The sequence below is a fragment of the Hemibagrus wyckioides genome, linkage group LG29 (genome assembly GCF_019097595.1).
Source record: "Hemibagrus wyckioides isolate EC202008001 linkage group LG29, SWU_Hwy_1.0, whole genome shotgun sequence".
In the NCBI taxonomy this organism is placed as follows: Eukaryota; Metazoa; Chordata; class Actinopteri; order Siluriformes; family Bagridae; genus Hemibagrus; species Hemibagrus wyckioides.
The window spans coordinates 8764341-8784635 of NC_080738.1; the positions used below are offsets into that span (position 1 = coordinate 8764341).

Consider the following 20295-nt stretch of genomic DNA (forward strand, 5'->3'; position numbering starts at 1 on the left):
CATTCATTTGCTTAGACAAGAGAATTTACTGAATTTACTGGGAGTACTGTAAATTACAAGGGCACCACTTTTAGATAATTAGCGGTAATAGAGCTGAAATAAGAAAGCGAGCGTCCGCGAGCTCCACAACTTTCCACAGCGCGATCATTTTAAACTAATCATACCGCTATGTATGTAAAAGACGCGCCCAAGAATTTAAATGCTGCTTGTCGCGGTCAGGACAAGCTAGGCAACCCCTTTCATAATTCATTCATTCTTAATCTTATGCCTTATATGCTTCTTTGATATGTTTGGCCATCTCAAACATTTTGACAGTGAAGAGTCTCCATTTGAACAACATACATAGCGACAGAAAGAAAGAAAGAAAGAAAGAAAGAACGAAAGAACGAAAGAAATACGCAAACAAAGGCACTTGAATACAAAATGCTATGTTCTATATTGTGTATGAAATAATGGCTTCTAAACAATACAGTCACATAGGGGCTGGACAAGAAAACTGGCCAATATATTTTGAAGGATTCATGCCTCTATATGCACATGGTGGCCAATCTTCACTGATTTTCATTCAGTAAGTAAAAGTAAAGTGTGATTTGTAAATTAGAGACATGTCAGAGTTGAAAAGAGGACAAATTGTTGGTGCACGTCTTGTAGTACATCTTGTGACCAGGACACTTTGTGTTGTATCAAGAGCCAAGTTATCCAGGGTAATGTCAACATACCACCATGACGGACAAACCATATCCAACAGGACTGACTGTCAGTGCAAGAAGAAGCTGTCTGAAATGGATTTATGGGTACTGACCTGGATTGTATCCAAAAACCATGAAACTATTACTGGCCCACTCACTGCAGAAATAAATGTGTACCTCAGCTATCCAGTTTCCACCAAAACTGTTTGTCAGGAACGCCACTGGGTCAGTATTCATAGCTGAGCTGCTATAGCCAAATCTCAACATTTATTAGATTAGATTCAACTTTATTGTCATTGTCATTGTGCAGAATACATGTACAGAGCCAATGAAATGCAGTTAGCATCCAGCCAGAAGTGCATAAGAAGCATATTTACAATAAATTACAATAAAGATATACAGCTATGGTGGTGATATGTACAGGAGAATGGATGTCTTATGTACAGGTGTAGTAGGTATTATAAATAGGTATAAATATGATCTATATATGTATGTACAATCACTCACACCAACTTGGTCACTCATGCCAATGCCAAACACTAGTTTCAGAAATTGCAGAAATTGTGACAAAGCAGAAATTGTGACAGAGTGGGTTTGATGAACATGGATGTGAAGTTGAACATCTCCTATGAACTGCACAGTCACCAGATCGGAATACATCGAGCCACTTTGGAGTGTTTTGGAGAAGTGTGTGAGTAAACGTTTTCCTCCACCTGCATCATGTAGTGACCTGGCCACTGCTGTCTAAGAGGAATGGCTCAGAATCCCTTTTGGCCACTGTGTAGAACTTGTCTCTGTCATTCCCAAAACAAACTGATGCTGTTTCGGCCAACAAAAAGGAGACCCTACACCATACTAATGAATTAATGTGGTCTATATCCAGGTGTTTCAGTTTTATTATCCAACCCCTGTATGTCAGTTGCAAGGCCTGAAGGCCAAATCTGGTCTGTAGCCTTGTTTTATTTGTCCTGTGTTAACTAAATATTTTCACACATCTTGAATTCACCATAGATGTGCAACAAAGCAACTCAAACTGTATACTGTAGGATGTCTTCTTCTTCTTTTGTCTTTTCCCTTCAGGTGTCTCCACAGCGGATCATCTCTCTCCACCTATCCCTATCTTCTGCATCCTCAACACTTGCACCCACTAGCTTCATATCTTCATTTATTACATCCATATACCTCCTCTTCGGCCTTCCTCTTTGCCTCCTGCCTGGCAGCTCCATGTCCCAACATTCTCCTACCAATATATTCACTGTCCCTCCTCTGAACATGTCCAAACCATCTTAATCTGGCCTCTCTAACTTTGTCCCCCAAACATCCAACATTAGCTGTCCATCTGATGTACTCATTCCTAATCCTGTCCAACCTTGTCACTCCCAAAGAGAACCTCAACATCTTCAGCTCTGCTACCTCCAGCTCTGACTCCTGTCTCTTCCTCAGTGACGCTGTCTCTAAACCATACACCATGACCGGACTCACCACTGTCCTTCCCCTTGATTCTTGCTGATAATTTTGCTATCACAAAGAACTCCCAACATCTTTCTCCGCCCATTCCAACCTGCCTGCACTCGCTTCTTTACCTCTTTCCCACACTCTCCATTACTCTGGACTGTTGACCCCAAGTACTTAAACTCCTGTACCTTCTTCACCTCTTCACCCTGTAATCTTACTGTTCCCTCCCTTTCATTCACACACATGTACTCAGTCTCACTACGACTGACTTTCATTCCTCTTCTCTCCAGCGCAAACCTTCACCTCTCCAGGTTTTCCTCCACCTGTCCCTGCTCTCACTACAGATCACAATGTCATCTGCAAACATCATTGTCCAAGGAGGACTCCTGCCTGACCTCCTCTGACAACTGGTCCATCAACATAGCAAACAGGAAGGGGCTCAGAGCCGATCCCTGATGGAGTCCCACCTCCACTTTGACATACTTCTCTGCTACTCCTGACTTCCTCATACAGTACCACAGCTCTTCTCTTGGCACCCTGTCATACACTTTCTCCAAGTCTACAAGCACACAGTGCAACTCTCTCTGACCATCCCTATACTTCTCCATCAAAATTCTCAAGAGCAAAAATTGCATCTGTTGTGCTCTTTCTGGGCATGAAGCCATACTGCTGCTCACAAATTTCGACTACCTTCCTTAACCTAGCTTCCACTACACTTTCCCATAGCTTCATTGTATGGCTCATCAACTTTATCCCCCTATAGTTGCTGCAACTCTGCACGTCACCCTTATTCTTAAAGATCGGCGCTAATACACTTCTTCTCCATTCCTCAGGCATTTTCTCACTCTCTAAAACCCTTCATCCTTCATCAAAATGACTTCATCCTTTCTAATCTTATCTACTTTCTGTTCCACAGAGTTCACCCCTCCTACTCTTTTTTCCCCCTCTCATTTTCCTCATTCATCAGCTCTTCAAAGTTCTCCTTCCATCTCCTCTGTACACTCTCCTCACTTGTGTATACTGCAGGATGTACACACACAAAATGTCTCTTTAAATTCACGCATGCGTACTGCACTGGATGTAAGTCTTACTAGTATCTAAAAACTGCTATAACCAGAAATTAATTGTATTAATTTTTTTAAATGTATCATCACGATTGGTTAATCCTATTTCCTTATAACAGAAGCTGACTTTCCAGAAATGTGTTTGAACAAAGAAATGGATTCATTAAAAGGATCAGTGTAATAAATTTGCACTTTAATAGATTATTTAGTATATTTGGACTTCCATTTCGGACCTACGGTGTCTCACAAAACTGCTGATTGGCTGTTCAAAGACACTTCGCCACACCCTTTTGCCTTCCTCGACCAATCATAAGTCAGTATGGCTTTAACTTCATGGACCAATAAGATCCTCCGTCTTTCTGACAGAACCTCAGTAGAGTGTTTGCTAAGCAGCCGAGCCGGATACCGCTGTTACTTGCTTGCGAGTGGATGAACTATATTCGGTGCTTTGTTCTACAAAGCCATCAATTATATCAAAGTGACCTTTCTTTCGGTTTTTTATATACGAACGTTGATTTTTTTTCCACGTATAGGTTATAAGTATTTGTTCTATTTTATGACATTACTCAGCGTGCGGCTTTTCCCAAACTACTTTGTTCATTCTGTTGCTAGCTAGCGGCTTGGCTATTGTTCCCTGAGTGTTATTGACTTTCTACCCCACTGACCAGTCAGACATTTTTTTTTATCTGACCAAGATAGGCGGCTCGGGTACCAAGATGTCGAACCGAATGGTGTGCAGAGAAGCGAGCCACGCCGGCAGCTGGTACACCGCCTCAGGTAGAGCCAGGGGAAAGGGGGCCCGAGATCCTGCAAGCTAGCTAACGTTAGCTAGCTGGCGCTGAACGGGCGGGGGCTCAGTGTGATCAGCTGTGAATTTTTAAATACCTCAGGTCTACATAACAAGGCCTTATCTTTCACTCTCCGCTGTTATTCCTTGCTTGACAAGCACTATTAACACCCAACACTGTTAACTTTTAGGGCCTAGTGCCAGATGATCAGGTCACATGGAGTGATTTGTATAACTCACCTTAGTTACGGCTCTCTATTGCTGAGTGAGTTTAGGAACAAAGGCGCTGGCTAACCGGTAAGCTAAAAATGTGTTGACGGCTTGAGTAACAACTCTAATGTAATACCTTACAGGGGAATCTAGTTTATAAAGCCGTGTCCGATAAGAAACAAACATCACCGGGTGTCTTTGATGGTGCGATCATCTCTTACATTTACATTATTCATATCAGTATCCAACGTAGCATGATGATGATAGCTATTTGTTCTAGCTAACTAGCTATTCTACAAAACAGGAAAATAAAACCCGAGCATGCTTGTGTAGTTTCTCGATTTATGCCACAATGTCATAATAAATATGTTTACATGGTGGACCGTATCGTAAAAACAATATTTTTTAAGTGTGTCAACACGGCAAAGATCGTTCGTCTAACCTCTGAATTTGGGCTCTTGGCTAGATATGCTGTTACCAAATTGGCATCTTTCTTAGTCAGCAAATTATCAAGCTGGCTTAAAGTGTGTCAGCTTGCTGGCCCTGGCAAATCAGAGCTGGTCTCACTGTCCGGCCTTCATCTACATACATGATCCTAGCTAGCAAAGCCTGGGACCCTGTGACGTCACTGTAGCTGATCTGTTCATCTATTAAGATACTAAAATGTCTTCTTCTTTTGGTTTTGTGTGTGTTTAATGTACTGGGATCACTGAATCACCAGTGTAAAGTGTCATTACTTGTCATAAGTGTCCTACGAACCTCTTTTACATGTCAGTGTTCTATGGTGCTGTACAGGGTTGAATGAGAGCAATGACATTTTTAAACATTTTAAAGTCAATAATCATGAGCTCAGTCGCTCTGTAGTCTAAATCAGATGTTTGGTACGTTACTGACCAGCAAGAACATGCTGGTGAGCTCCCAAAAATAGAATATTACACCAGCATGTCCTTTGCCACAAGATGCAAACACCTGGTAAAAGTTAAGAACACAAACACCAGTTTACTATCTGCTTTAAAAAATGTACCAGTTGGTGGCAGAAAGACACCATTTTGTTGTTTGTCAACCGCCAACAAATCTCAAGAAGAAGAAGTTGTTCTAAGTTGTTGCGTGCGGAATGACAAAGTTATATGTCTTCGTGTCACGTTTTTTGTTTAAAATGGTCCGTTCGTGTGTGTACCCTGGACATGGAAATCGTACCATGGAGAAATATATGAACCATATCTAGTGTGCTGCTTTTAAACAAATCAGACGAAAATATCGTAGCTACATTCACACAGTACTTTATTTTGAACACCGTTATCATGTAAGAATGTGTGTGTAAATAACCCCAAGAAATTTGGCAGGTGCCCTTATCTCCAGATCAGCTCTTTTCATTTCCTAAAACTGCTGTTGAGTGTTAAGGGCTTTCCTCAAGGTTTCAGCAGCGGCAGTGTAATTTCATATACACACATATCATAAGCAGACTTGTACATGACGTGCATCGCTGCACCTGAAAGAAGTCATACATATAAGTACACGCTTCCAGATTTTGTCAGGATTTTTATGATAGTGCCTGTAGAGCAGGCATAAGAACAATCCTTTTCCTATCAACTGTGTTGAAGCCAAATAGCCCAAGATAATCGTTATCAGACACAAAGCCCTCAGGAAATTGTGGAAAGTCATCCAACAAACCTACACAACCATAACTAGTCCACTAGATTTACCTAGCTAGATTTCTGTTATCGGCTTTATGTTCAGTAACAGTCAAATGAATGTGTGCAATTCAGTGGCAGAGGGCTAGTTAACAGCACTCCTAAGTATTTGGATTCTCTACATTATGCTACTCTGTTCGCTTCATAACATTGTGTTTTCATGTATCATATTGTGATTTGTAATCATTTGTTTATGTGAAATATGAGAAACAGTTCTGAGCACAACGTACCAGTTTCAATCATGCTTATTAACTGCTCAGCAGTATTGCTTTTTCCGTGTTTTTGTTTGTTTTAGCTCTGTCACACATGCACATGGCCATATTTATCAATCATGATATTATCTAGACCTACATTGGCCAAAATGCACATAGTCCTTAGTTGCAAGACAAACGTTTTCGTATTTCATAAAATAATCAAAGTGAATAGATAGAGTATAATAGAATAGAACAAAAGATTAATCACATTATTTTAATAATCATTGAGTAGTGTTGTTTATATAGTAATGTTTTTGCATCCTATATAGTATAGATGCATTATGAATGTTCCAGCAGTTCTCCTTTAGTTAGGTACCTCATTCTGTAAGAAAAATATTCTACAGTTGCGATATTAAAAAAACAGCAAGGGCAATAACAGACATCTTGGTAACACAGTGGCTTATAAATGCTGTATGAATGTGTATGATGATGTAGTTTTAAGAGGTCTCCACTTGTTCACAAAGCAAGGTGAGTAATCAGAAACATGAGGTGCTATAATTTTGTACATAAAGAAAGAATAGCAATAAGACAAAAACAAGACAGTCTTCACAAATGATATATTTATGTAACGATTAAACGTTTTTCACGAATTCATAGGTGGTTTTCACACTGTGTCGTAATTAAAATGAAGCACCTCACCGCCGTTTCCCACATTTCCCTTCCCTGCCACTCATAGTACATGTGTGTTGTGTAAACTAATGCTGTCAACATCAGCTAAAAACACACACACAATTTATTTCCCAAGCAAGTAAGGACCTGAGTACGTTATGTTCACATTCACACTGCAACTGAATTCAGCCCACCTCCTACACGTAGTCTCAGATTCAGTTTCTGAATGGCTTTCAATTTTCCATGCTGTATTTCTTACTAAACTGCCGGTGATCTAATACATTTTGCGCCATAGTTCAGTATTGTATGTAGAGCGCTAAATACAATATTTCGTATTTAATTTTTTCAGTATTTGCTCTTGTTAGTAAAACCATTGTTATTTAATAAGTACTAATGTGATTTTCTTTCTTTCTCTTTTATTATAGGATCCCAGCTTAACGCACAGTTGGAGGGCTGGTTATCTCAAGCACAATCTAAATTAGGACCTGCTAGAGCCATTATAGCACCGTATGTGATTGTGTAATTTATTAATGGAAGACATTTTTAAATAAAATGTTGAATTCTAGTATTTTCTTCATTCCTTTTGCTTAAACTCTTTACATGGCAACCAACATGAAAGCCAATTAAAAGAACAGATGATTAATCTGTTGAACATATATATTTCTGATGAAACTTAAGCCCCATTTCTTATTACCTACTGTGTATTGTTGCAGACATGCTGGTTATACTTACTGTGGTGCTTGTGCAGCACATGCCTACAAGCAAGTGGACCCTTCTATTACGTGAGTATATGATTATGTAGCACTGAATTTGAGTTGAAGTTAAGCATGTTATTGACAGCATTCTTCTTTGGTAGCCGGAGGGTATTTATTCTTGGACCTTCCCACCATGTGCCCCTGTCACGATGTGCTCTGTCCCCTGCCGAGGTCTACAGAACACCACTGTATGACCTGAGGATCGACCAGAAGGGTAAAGCTCTGATAGCAGTTCATCAACTTTTTTCTATATAAAGGTTAATTTGATTTTAAAAAAATTAGCTTATTGTTTTGGACCAATCTTCTTTTAACTGAGAAAGATTTATCCAACAAAACCTTCAAGAAAGTTATAAAACCTCTGTGTGTAATGTCAAGTGATGAATAGTTGCTTGGTTATTGTGTATTTTGCAGGTTTAACTGCTGCTAGATAATTAGCTGAACATATGGTTAAAAAGTAAATATACTGAAATTAAGTAATTAATTACACTGTTCAATAACGGGAACATCACAGTATAACACCAGGTCAGTTAAGGAAATTCAGTCTGTCCAGCTAGGACGTAGAAGTGTCTGTGAATCAGTTTCACCTGCTTTGGTGCAAATCAAAGTGACAACAGGTTCACTGAAGAGGCAACTACAAGACAACCCCCAAAAAGTTCATAGTTTTGCAGGTGGTGGTCACATTACTTTCTCCCAACCGCAGATGGCCTGAGCATCACTGGGATTTAAACTTATGATCTCTGGACAATAGGGTAAATGCTTTTCTTTAAGTGTACTAGGATCCGAGAGCCGTTGAGTTTCGAAAAGATTTAGCAGTTTTCTTCTTATCTATCAGTACTCTGCTTGTCAAACCTGTCCTTCATGAATAACAATCATTGCTAATATGGATGTGTGTCTCAAAAAACTGCCTCACAATTCCTGTACCGCTATTTGAATTTGCCTCCTTTTAGTGTACGCTGATCTCTGGAAAACGGGAATGTTTGAGAGGATGACTTTGCAAACAGATGAGGATGAGCACAGCATTGAGATGCACCTGCCTTACACTGCCAAAGCAATGGAAAGGTAGTCAACACATGGCTTGCAGTCATGAACTACCCTTGTCTGCTCATTGGGTACAATAAATAAGGTCACAACATCTTTTTTAATAATGCAGTAATGTATAGTACACAGTTGTTTATGTAGTCCTGTCCTGAAAAGTACAATGCATGCAACATATTTCAAATATCAGGTATACTGCATCCATTATTAGTTCTTGCTCATTTGAGGGGTTATTGGTTCTGAGGGGTTGTTTTACCATGCTGTTTCCTGAAGATAGAGAAGCCTGTTTTGTACTGGAGACAGGTCCATGTTAAAATAGGACCTCGAGAAACATTTATATGGAAACACACCATTACAGTGACTGAACCTTATAAAATGTTAAACTGCTTATACCTAGATGAATGAAACAATACACATGATTATACACTCACTGTCTGCTTCAGGAACAACTGTATCCCTGCTCATCTATGCAGCTGAAGATACTTTTCTTTCCACAGTAGTTTGTGATGATGGTTCTTTTTGCTTTCTGGCAGCTTGAATCAATCTCGCAGTTTTCCACTGACCTCTCTTTCCAACAAGGCTTTTCCACTCACATCTTTTGTTTTTCACACCGTTCTGTGTAAACTCTAGAGACTATTGCCAAGGCATCGGCAGTTTCTGAAATATTCAAATCAGTCCATCTGGTACCAACATCCACACCACAGTCAGAGAGATATATTTTTCCCCAATCTGCTGTGAATATTACCAGAAGATCCTGACCGATGTCTGCATGATTTTATACACTGTGCTGCTGCCACATGATTGGCATAACTGCATAAATGAACAGGTGTACAGGAGTTCCTATTAAAATGGATGGTGTATATTTAATATAAATTAGACATGTAATAATTAACAGTAATGGTTGTTTTCCTTCTAAATCACAGCTGCAAAGATGAGTTCAGCATTGTTCCGGTGCTGGTGGGAGCTCTGAGTGAATCTAAAGAGCAGGAGTATGGCAAGCTGCTCAGCAAATACCTTGCTGATGAATCCAACCTATTTATAATTTCATCAGATTTTTGCCACTGGGGTGGGTCTCTCTCTCTCTCTTCGTCTCTCTGTCTCTCTCTCTCTCTCTCTCTCTCTCTCTCTCTCTAACACACACATACTACCCTTCTGAGTTTTGTTCTAACCGCACATTGAATACTAAAATTGTTAAGAAACTGAAACATACAACTATAATTTGAATAATGTCTGAACTCACTAAATACCAAGTTGAAACGTTAGAAAGCTTACATGACCTAGGTTCAAATTTAGGTATGCATAATGGGTCTGTTAATTCCCAGACTGATCCAGATATCATTATAATTCTCACTGTTTTTTCTCAGCAGAAGTCTTTTTTGGTTGTTTTTTATGGGCCCTTTTGGTGATTGTGAACAAAAAGAGATGACATGAAACCTGGTTGTAAAAAGATCTGAGCAGCTGCTACTTGGTTGTAATCTCAGCAACAGATTTTTTAAAGATAATTATAATAATTTGCCTTTATTCGTCACATATACATTACAGCACAGTGAAATTCTTTTCTTCGCATATCCCATCCTTGGAGGTTGTGGGTCAGAGCGCAGGGTCAGCCATGATACAGCGCCCCTGGAGCAGAGAGGGTTAAGGACCTTGCTCAAGGGCCCAACAGTGGCAACTTGGTGGTGCTGGGGCTTGAACCCCTGATCTTCCGGTCAATGACCCAGAGCCTTAACCACTTGAACCACCACCATCTAATTTAAGTATTAGATTAAACATATATAAAATATTATCCACTCTATGTATGCACACATACATGTGACACAGTCATGTGACCAATTCAGCATACATTCTCACTCGCTCTTCCAACTTTATACTCCTGTGTTACTCGAAGCAGCAACTCCACATCACTGTCGGTCTATTTAAAAACCTCAGTGCTTTTCCTCCACTGCGGCAGGTGGAAATGATGCGGGTGGAAGCGTCATTTTAGATGTTTTAGTGTGGATTACCAACAAGATTGAAAACAATAATGTGGACACAGCGTTTTTAGACGAAAACGCAGTTTTCAGATTTATCCAGATTAGTGTAGACGTAGCCTAAAACTATTAGAACAGCGAGATTGATTAATTTGTTTTTACTGTTGATTGAGGACATTTGGGTTTGGGATCAAAAGTTGAACATCTTTATTTTATTAACTCATTTATTTCCTGGTATTTAAATAAAACACAGCACCTTTTGTATCAGACCACCCGATATTTTAGCCACATAAGAATACTGGAATATTGGTGATTTGATTCTTCTTACCCAGGTGTGTTCTGTTGGATTGATAAATAGCTCTTAACCTTTACTTTTGGTATTACCCTTCAGTTTCACATATGAAGACTGCATTTGTTGTTAAAAAGGATAAGCCAACATGAAGGATCAGAGAGCTATCAGTAAAGCAAGCCATGTTTAAGCAGAGAAAAGAGGGAAAATCAAAGAGTCATTGCACAAACATTGGGCATATCTAATACAATAATTTGGAATGTCCTTAAAAAAGAAATAAAAAACCACTACTGCGCAACAGACACCAATCAGTTTGGGCAAGAAAAACAAGATAATGATGACACCTTGTGAGAGAATGAAAACAACAGTCAGTGATGTCATCACCTTCTTCCTCAGGACGGGGTGAAGGTCTAGCATTTGAAGATGATTTCGATAGCAGAAGAGTAAGAATCTGCGCATGATCCAAAACATCTAAGCTCATCTGTGAAACATGATGGAGGTAGTGTTATGGTTTGGATTTGCATGGATGCTTATGGATCAGGCTCACTAATCCTTATTGATGATGTGTCTCATAATAGTAGCAGCAGAATGAATTTGGGAGTGATTTGCCAAATCACAGAGAAATGCATCCGCATTAATCATGTGGACCTACGATTTATTATTTAATTAAAGTTTGAGCACTGAACTTTATTATGTACATCCAAAACGCACTAGCAGCTCAACCAAGGACTTTATCAGGGGGAAAGTGGAAAGTCAGTCAACAGACTGTAACCCAGCTGTGCAAATATTTCACATTGTAAAGTGGAGACTGAAGGCAGAAACCCCGGAAACAAAAGAGGCTGTGATAATAGCCTGGAAAAGCATCATGCAAAGAAACCAACAATTTGGTGATGTCAGTGAGACAAGCTAGGGATAAGCAACCAAATATTAAATGTACTTTATTTTACTTCCAAGTATTATCTATCCCTTTTGTCCGCCTAGAAATGTTTGATCAGATATGAAAGTTTGTATGTTTAACACATCAAGATGTAAATACCAGGAAATGAAAGCTGAAACTGTCCTCTCGTATCTATCTTTTAATCTCACATCCAAATGACTGGTGCGAGTGTTTATACTAGAGAGAAATAAGCCATACAAGCCCAAGTTTCTTAATGCTTCTGTGAATCTTTTTTTGTTTTGTAGGCATATTCAGGACATGATGTTTTGTGATTACAACACTGTAAACAAAGGGGAACAAAGCTAGCAAGCCAAAAGTGTCCCCTTTAGCCAACTCCTCAGTAAGAGCGTATCCTATCAACCTACTTTGATGTCAAGCTACAAAGCCTTGTTATAACCACTGTAAGTTTTTCATGTAAGCTAATAAGGAAGCTAAACCCGTTAAATTCTTAGTTAATTTACTCATATGGTTAGCAACGTAGCTGATATTAAATGTTCAGTGCAAATACAGATCTCCTCAGATTATCGTCTGTTATTCCTCCTGATTGCTTGTAATCACAGCTTGTCGTCTTTTAGTCTAGAAAGGTGCCTGATTCAATAGTATGTAGTATATATCCTGGCACTAAACCGCATAACATGCTTTTTTTTAAGATAACACATTAAGGAGATGTGACTGATTATAGTGAAATGTCTCATGGGACTTTAAGATCCAGCATTGTCTCTGAGTCTGCATTTTGCTAGAATGGTTTGGGTCCATAACAGTGCTACTGGACCCCCATACTTTTGAGGTCAGACATTTAGGTATGTACTGTTATCTTGGTAATTGAAGTCACTGACCTTTCAGAAATTTTGCCATGGATGTGACCGTCATATTCCATTAGTTTTTGTGCCTCTGACTTTTCAAATTGTTGGAATAAGGGGTTTTTGTATGCAGCCTTGCTATCCCTCTTCATTTAGTCAGTGAATTGTTCTCGCCATCTTGTGTTGATCTTGGTCACCTGAAGAACAGTTCCTCTTCTATCTTCCCTTTTTATGTCATTATTCCTATTGAAACCAGTTAAGTGCTTCTTGTGTTTGAAGGTCCTGCCTCAGAATTCCTGTGCATGTCAGAACGCATGTTAGGAAGTTATATGATTAATTGTAATACACTTGTCTGGAAACATCTACACTTGATATGTTTCTCCCCTGATTGGTTCAGTTTCTTTCCTCTAGGGTCTAAACGTGGTTTGTCAATTTATACGGGATTTAATTGTTGATTAAAATGTTGATCTGCGTAAACTTTATGTAGGTACCCTTGACCTGGAACTAGGAATACTAGTTGGCTCTAATGATGTCACACTTTGTGATAATTCAGGATACGTACCAAGGCAACTGCTGAATTTCTAATTCCGCAAGTGATCGCTGAGAGTGTGGTGTTGAAGTACGTTTGATTTTCTTGTTGATCTGCACTTCAAATCCATCTCTTACTAATAACAAGCTCAGAGCTGAGAAATGGCAGATGCAAGTCTTCAGGTATATCAAATTCATTCACTCATATTTTTCACATTACCTTCAGTTCTTTTTGCTGAACAGTCAGTCCTCATCGCTGGTGTCTCCCCAATCAAGTGTTTTTCAGGGTTTTTTTAATACAAAATGGTGACAAAATTACATGATACCGTTGTGAGAATGTAGGACTTACAGTTCTGCCACAATATGGCAGTGATCTCTAGGTGAAAGACTGTTGTCCACTACACCACAGGCTGCAAATGATTGAAGTTGTGTCTAGGGGTGAGATATTATGAGACTGAATTATCTAGTGTGCTTAAAGCTGTATTTAGGATTTTCTATAACCAAAAAAAACCTCCTCATAAAATGCATTCGACTTTTTTAATCTACTCTTTTAATTCCCTGATTTATTTCTTCACTATAACTAAATTCAATTCAGTTTTCGTCATTGCATGAAAATTTAAAAATATCATAAAATCTGATTATACATTCATAGAACACATAGCCTGCCTTCAGTATTTTAAGCTTTTAATACTTCTGTCTTATGCATCCATTACAAATCCATTTATCACTGTTTCATGAATGAAGGCTTTTAACAGTAGTACTTTGCTGTTATTCTGTCGCATGGTAAATGCAGCACCAGTTAAGGACACTTGTCAGCAGTGCTTAGCACCACCTTTTGGCTAGGCATTTGTGGCCACATCCTGCCCATTTCAGTGTTATTTGTTGGCCAGATCATGGTAAATAGGGTATGTTTTTGGCTCTCTATCCTGAGGGTACCCAAGTTGTTGTTGTTCTGGGGTTGCCATAAGGGTCATTTGGTCTGCACGGTTCAACTTGGCACAGGTTATACGCTGGATACCGTTCCTGACGCAACCCTCCCATCGAATCCATGCTTGGGGCCGGCACCGAGAGTTAACTCTTCAGTGGCTGGGTTAGCGCACTGCCCGGGAATCGAACCCGGGCCGCAGCAATGAGAACGCGGGATCCTGCCGCTGGACCACCAGGAGGCTTCCCCTGAGGGTACCCAAGTACCATTGGAATTTAAACTCTAGGTACCAATTTTTCTAACAAGGAGATAGGCCATGTCAGTTTTTTCTGTATGGTAGAAGAATTTGACTCCTGTGTTTGGCATCATGATCTGATAATATTCAGTACATTTCATGCCATTTGATCACTGGATGGGGTGAAGCTGTAGCATTTAGAAGTAGCATGTAGTGTTTCTGTGACAAACTTGATACTTGTCCTGTATGTAAGAAAAAATGTACAATTCAATTCGTTTGTGCAGTCCAGAAAAGAATTGGGATTTTAAGATCAGAAGATGGAGTCTTGAAGTAAATAACAGTTATTTGGTTGTATATCCCTTAATACTTGCAGTAACTGCAATAAACCTGCTAGTCATTGTCCTCTACAGTGACGACAATAAGTTGGGTTCTTCATTTCAATGCTTTTCCAGGTTTTTACTGTACCTTCTTTCAGTTGTTCATATTTAGTGTTTTCTCCCTTCTTTTCCTCTTTAGGAGGTAAAATGCATTCTCAATTGGGTTAAAGACTAGAGACTTTGATTTGGTTTTGATTTGATTTGATTTGGCTTCTACTTTTTCCTCCTGATAAAATCCTTTGTAGAGTTCAGTTCAGTTTCAAATTTATTTTCAGTTTTCTAAAGTGTATTTTTTATTTTAACAATGGATATTGTCACAAAGCAGCTTTACAGAAATATATAAATCCACCAAACCAGAGGTGACATTAGGAAGAAACCTTGAGAGGAACCAGACTCATCCTCATCTGGGTGGCACTAGTAACCAAATGATCCGCGGTGGCGACCCCAGCCGAAAGAACAACAACAACTTGGGTACCCTCAGGATAGAGAGCCAAAAACATACCCTATTTACCATGCTCTGGCCAACAAATAATACTGAAATGGGCAGGGTGTGGTTATAAACAATTTCCTTTCTCTAACTGTTTTACTGCATGCTCTAAAAGTGCAGTTGTGTAGTAAGGAAATTCATACTCATTTTAACATGAAGTCTATTTTGATGAAGTTATTTTCCGTTCACTGATGGATTGACAATTGCAGTCTGAAAGCTATCATACCAAATGTAGTCGTAGCAAAACTGATCAGTCCAGTGCCATCTTTATGGTTTTTAAGGCTGTGTGCAGAGTGCTAGCAGGGACTCTGACCAGACTAGCTATGCTAGGATTAACTTAAAAGGAGAGCCATAAAGAGGCCAAACGTCATCAACCCAAGTAAATGCAAGAGTGGGGAGAGGACAGTATCCAAAGATCCCAGTCTATGCTTGTGAATACTGCTGAATAATAAAGTTCTTCACAATCAATGTTCCTGTAAACTTCTGAATTGCCATCTTGAGTGAGAATCATGAATAAAGATTAGTTAACATGTTTCAGAAGCAGCCATACAAGCTAAAGCTGTGACATTGCCTCCTATGTGTTTCGTAGCTTGTATTATGGCCTCTACATGTCTTCTTTGAACAGTTGATTGTGGTACCTTCACCTCTGTCCCTTGGAGGCTGTTGGTTTTTTATTTATTTTTATTTTTTTTTTGTTGTAGTTTTCTATTATCAGCTATCGTTTTCCTTGGCTGTGCGATTCAGTGTGTTATTCAGTATGTCAGTGGTTTTTCTTTTTCAGGACATTCCAAATTGTTGTGTTGACTGAACTGAATTTTTGCTTTTCATTGTACTGTACCTGATTCAGGCAAAATCTAAGCACTATCTTAGAATTAATTAAGCAGGTATTGCTAAATCTCCTACCTCATTAAGTGGATCATTTCTTTAACAACATGGCGATTATTTTAACCACAATCCCATGGTTAAAATGTTTTGAAAAATTTGCAGTGATGCCTTTCTAATTACTCTGGAGATGTGTGCATCTATGATGGATGGAAGTTATCTTAGGTATTCAAAGACTGTACTACACAAAATAATCTAAGCTGGCTAAATTTACTAGCTACTTTATATTCCCACCTCAGTGTGCACGGTTAACACAGATTTTGGTAAGCTCACTTACAGCTGTACTTCAGGCCCTGTGTTTCTTGTTGTGAGATGCCTGTGGGCCATACAAAATATAATTATTATACACAAGTGACCACTTGTGAAGATTGTGTTCTTTGTCACTGCATGCACATGACTCTGGTATTGTTTTTCCTTGCACTAGTGTGTGTGTGTGTCTTATACCACAGCACCATTAATCTGCTCAGGTGGTATGTGTTATTTTTGTGCAACGTTGGTAGTTCTGGCTGTCTAACACGAATGATAGGATAATATTAATGTTCTATGTTCTGATATATAATCTAATAGCTTATGTCTATAGCAATAACTCATATATAGGGACCTCTATGGTATTGTAAACATGAGAATAACATTCCACACTGTGCTGTTATACAAAAATTGTAAATTGCAAACTAACAGAGGTAGCCTATATTAAGTGTGAACAGATTTAAGTCTTCTCAGTTTTTCTATAAATAATGTTTGTCATTATTTCAGGTCAACGGTTCCGTTATACATACTATGATGAAAATCAGGGTGAAATCTATAGATCCATTGAGCATCTGGACAAAATGGTAAACCTTTTTATCTGTGTGGTTTTCTGTGTTGCATTAAGTTATTTGGAGTTTAAACACAGGTAGAAGTTTGGAACATTTTTATTAGTAGAAACTTTTATCAATGTGAAAATCCACTGGATTTTTTTTTTGTTATGAATAAGTGCATGTCTAAAAAATGTTTTACTTATCGATATCAAAACGCATGATGTTATATTAATATTCATTCCCTTTAGGGTATGGGAATTATAGAACAGCTGGACCCCGTCTCCTTCAGTAACTACTTGAGGAAATATCACAATACTATTTGTGGTCGCCACCCCATTGGAGTTCTACTAAATGCAAGTTACTTTTCCTCTTTTACAAATATGAGTAAATCTCTATCTCTCTCTCTTTGTGTGTGTGTGTAGTAGGGATGCAACAATACAGTTAACCCACGGTTCAATACGTACCACGGTTTTTAACCACGGTGTTCGGTTCGGTTGGCAAATTAAAGGGTTTTCTTCCATTATTCTTTGCTTAGGTGACAGGAACAGTAAGTATGTTAAGAAGAAAAAAACTGGTTTTAGTTGCAATTCTCTTTATTTTACTTAAATGCAAAAATCAACTTGTACACATTCATAGTGTACTGAAAATAGTGAGATATAAAAATTAGCGCTTGTATGACTTTTATACAGGGGATAGGAGGGGTTTGGAGTACAGCGCTCTTTTTTCCCAATCCGGTATGTAATGAACAGTAAGGGTGAGATAATTCTCTGTTACCCGCGAGGTCCAACTATCTGTTATTAGATTTTTTTGCGTGTCTTGTCGTAGAGGTCAGGAAAAAAGGCCGTGTCGGTAGTGTGTAACATGGTCTGAGCACTTTTTATAAGTTGCTGAAAGCCCAGATCACAGAAAACGGCTGCAAATCTTTAGCAATTATGATGTTATAATTATTTTTTGTGTCTCTCGGAACCAGTTGGGTCTGAATGGCGGAAGGAATCAGTTAGGGACTGTATCTTTTTGGATGCCTGTGTTACCTGCTCTGCCACCCTGCTTCCACACAGTGATAACTCTGGGTGATGGAGCTGCAGGTGTGTGGTCATGTTGGAAGTATTTCCATGTCAGTAGGTGACTCGTGTGGAAAGGTGCTTAAACACAGTCATGTTTTGTTTAGCATTTTTGTTTCATCGCCATCATAGTCAACAACAAATCCAAAATGTCCCCACACCACAGATCTGAGAGACAGAGCTGCTTCCTCGTATTTCTCATGTCTCACTTCATCGCTCTCCAGGGTTAGATTGAAATCTGACACCAGCATCGCAAGCATGGTTACCACCTCTAACTTTAGCGCTCACTGATTGGATATTTACTTGCGGGGAGGCGTGTCTGTCTCAGCGTGTAAACCTACAGTACAGGCAAACACAAACAGACGGTTCAGAGAGTAATAAAACGCATGGTTATTATTATTTTAAGGAAAAAAAAAAAAACCTCGGTTCACATACGCGTATTGAACCGTGGAGGTCGTACCGAAAGCTTCAATATTATATTGAGTATTGTGGCATCCCTAGTGTGTAGTATACAGTTCAAACCAGAAATTTAAACATGTTGTATAAAAAGACACAACAATTTTTCCCTCACTGTCTGATATTAAAATCAGACTAAACTTTTCCTGTTTTAGGTCAGTTAGAAAATGCTGGAATAATGAGAGAGTGAATTTTATAGAGAATTTTTTATTACTTGCTTCAATGTCTGCAGTTTACTTTCCACTGACTTCTCTTAATAGCATGGTGTTTTGTACCTACTGAACTGGGTTTTCCACACCATTCTGTTTTGTTTATTTTATTTATTTTGCACCATTTGACTGTAGAAGCTGTTGGATGTGAAAATCCCAGATCATCAGTTTTTGAAATATTCAAGCCAGACCATTTAGGCCAAAGTCAGAGTGAATATTCACACGTTTCCCCTGTCTGATGTTTGATGTGGACATGAACTGAAGCCTTGACGTGTATATATACTGTAGTGCACCTACTTTCAATTGTTTATGGTCCTCACCAATTTCTAATAAAACAACAAATAACCACAGGTGGGAGAAAACCATACCCTTTAATTCAGTAACATTTAGAACCACCTTTAGCAACAATAACTTGAAGTAAACATTTTCTTTGAGTTTTAGTCACATCTTTATAACATTCCTTCTGTTTATTGATGTATGAGGGTTCTCTTTAGATCCTGCCATAGCATTTCATTGTATTGTCCAAAGGATACTGTTCCAGAACTTTTGCAGTTTGTTTAGATTCTTAAACATGGACTTTTAACACGTTCCTGATTAATGAGGCCATGGCTCAAGTCCTTTTTTTCTTGCCATGATACAGACAAACCTGAATGCTCCAGAACACCAAACTGTAAAGATTCTGCCTTTTTAGGGTTGGTCACAGTTCTTGGTGTTTAATTTTGTGCATTTCTTTTGTAACACTTTTTCGGGGGGGAACAAATACTGTGTACTATATAAAAAAAATACCACATTGAAGTCTGGTCTTTTTTTTTTTGGTTGTTTATAGAAGTTGTTGAGTACCACACAATAATTGTTTATGCCCTGATTAATAAAAACTGCAAAATGACAAGGTTTCTACATTTCATGAAACTGTGTTTCATGAAACTGACTGATTACTCTTGTGTTTTCTCTAGGCTGTGGCAGAGCTGAAAAAGAGTGGTCTAGACATGAACTTTTCTTTCCTCAATTATGCCCAGTCCAGCCAGTGCCGAAACTGGTCAGACAGCTCAGTGAGTTATGCTGCTGGAGCTCTTGTAGTTCATTGAGGTGAATTCACCCAGGAGCAACTTCCCTGGCTTCTTGAAGACCCCGGCAACATCTCCAACTACTTTAAATAGCCCAATCTCCCTCAACCTCTCCACCATCTTTCCTTATTTTCTCTTTGCCTTTTCCGGTGGAAGGACATTAGATATGCTGAGATGAGCTATAAAGCATTAAGTACTAATTAAATATCTTCAACTATTGCACCCCCCTCCCTTTTTTATTTCCTATTCAACTTGGTTAATGCTCTAGTTTGAAGTACATTTGCAGCCTGAGCTGCTGTGGATGGTTTTCGGTTTTCAGTTTTTCCTGCAAGCTTTCCAGCAGTCGATTTTGTAGCTTGATGGAATCTGCAAGGACTTTACCTGTCAAGTTCTTAAATATCTGTAAGAACATTTGGTTCCATTAAAGTTGAAATAAAGTAAACCATGTATCCATATTGACATTGCCCTCTTTGCAGATCTCTGTTAATGTAACCTACCTAATAAATACAAATATCATACAATGCTGCAGAAATGAAATGAAATAAAAAGGAGGTGACAGACTGCTTTGTTACATTATTATAGGTGCTGAGAATAGCAGTGATGAGTAATTCTGCCCTCATTGATCATATACCTGTTTCAGTTGTCAGTAAAGGGCTACGCAGATAACATCCCGTTTCCCTCTGGATTACGATATGTCAAAGTTTTTATTTTTTACTTCAGTCCATTAAA

General features: G+C 38.8%; 1 protein-coding gene across 1 annotated transcript; it reads left to right on the forward strand.

The window, feature by feature from the left end:
• The first annotated feature begins 3577 nt into the window (after positions 1 to 3577).
• memo1 (mediator of cell motility 1) lies at positions 3578 to 20025 on the forward strand. The gene is made up of 9 exons (XM_058384627.1): positions 3578 to 3985; positions 7185 to 7266; positions 7473 to 7541; positions 7616 to 7728; positions 8462 to 8573; positions 9473 to 9615; positions 16733 to 16809; positions 17025 to 17129; positions 19456 to 20025. The coding sequence occupies exons 1-9, from the start codon at positions 3925 to 3927 to the stop codon at positions 19585 to 19587; spliced, it is 894 nt and encodes a 297-aa protein (XP_058240610.1). The 5' UTR covers positions 3578 to 3924; the 3' UTR covers positions 19588 to 20025.
• The last annotated feature ends 270 nt before the right edge of the window (positions 20026 to 20295 follow it).

Excerpts from the sequence above, each read along its gene's own strand:
- memo1 (XM_058384627.1), top strand. The coding sequence starts at position 3,925 with ATGTCGAACCGAATGGTGTGCAGAGAAGCGAGCCACGCCGGCAGCTGG. Across the intron at positions 7,267-7,472 it reads GCTAGAGCCATTATAGCACC|ACATGCTGGTTATACTTACT; the intron begins GTATGTGATTGT and ends GTATTGTTGCAG. Across the intron at positions 16,810-17,024 it reads TTGAGCATCTGGACAAAATG|GGTATGGGAATTATAGAACA; the intron begins GTAAACCTTTTT and ends CATTCCCTTTAG.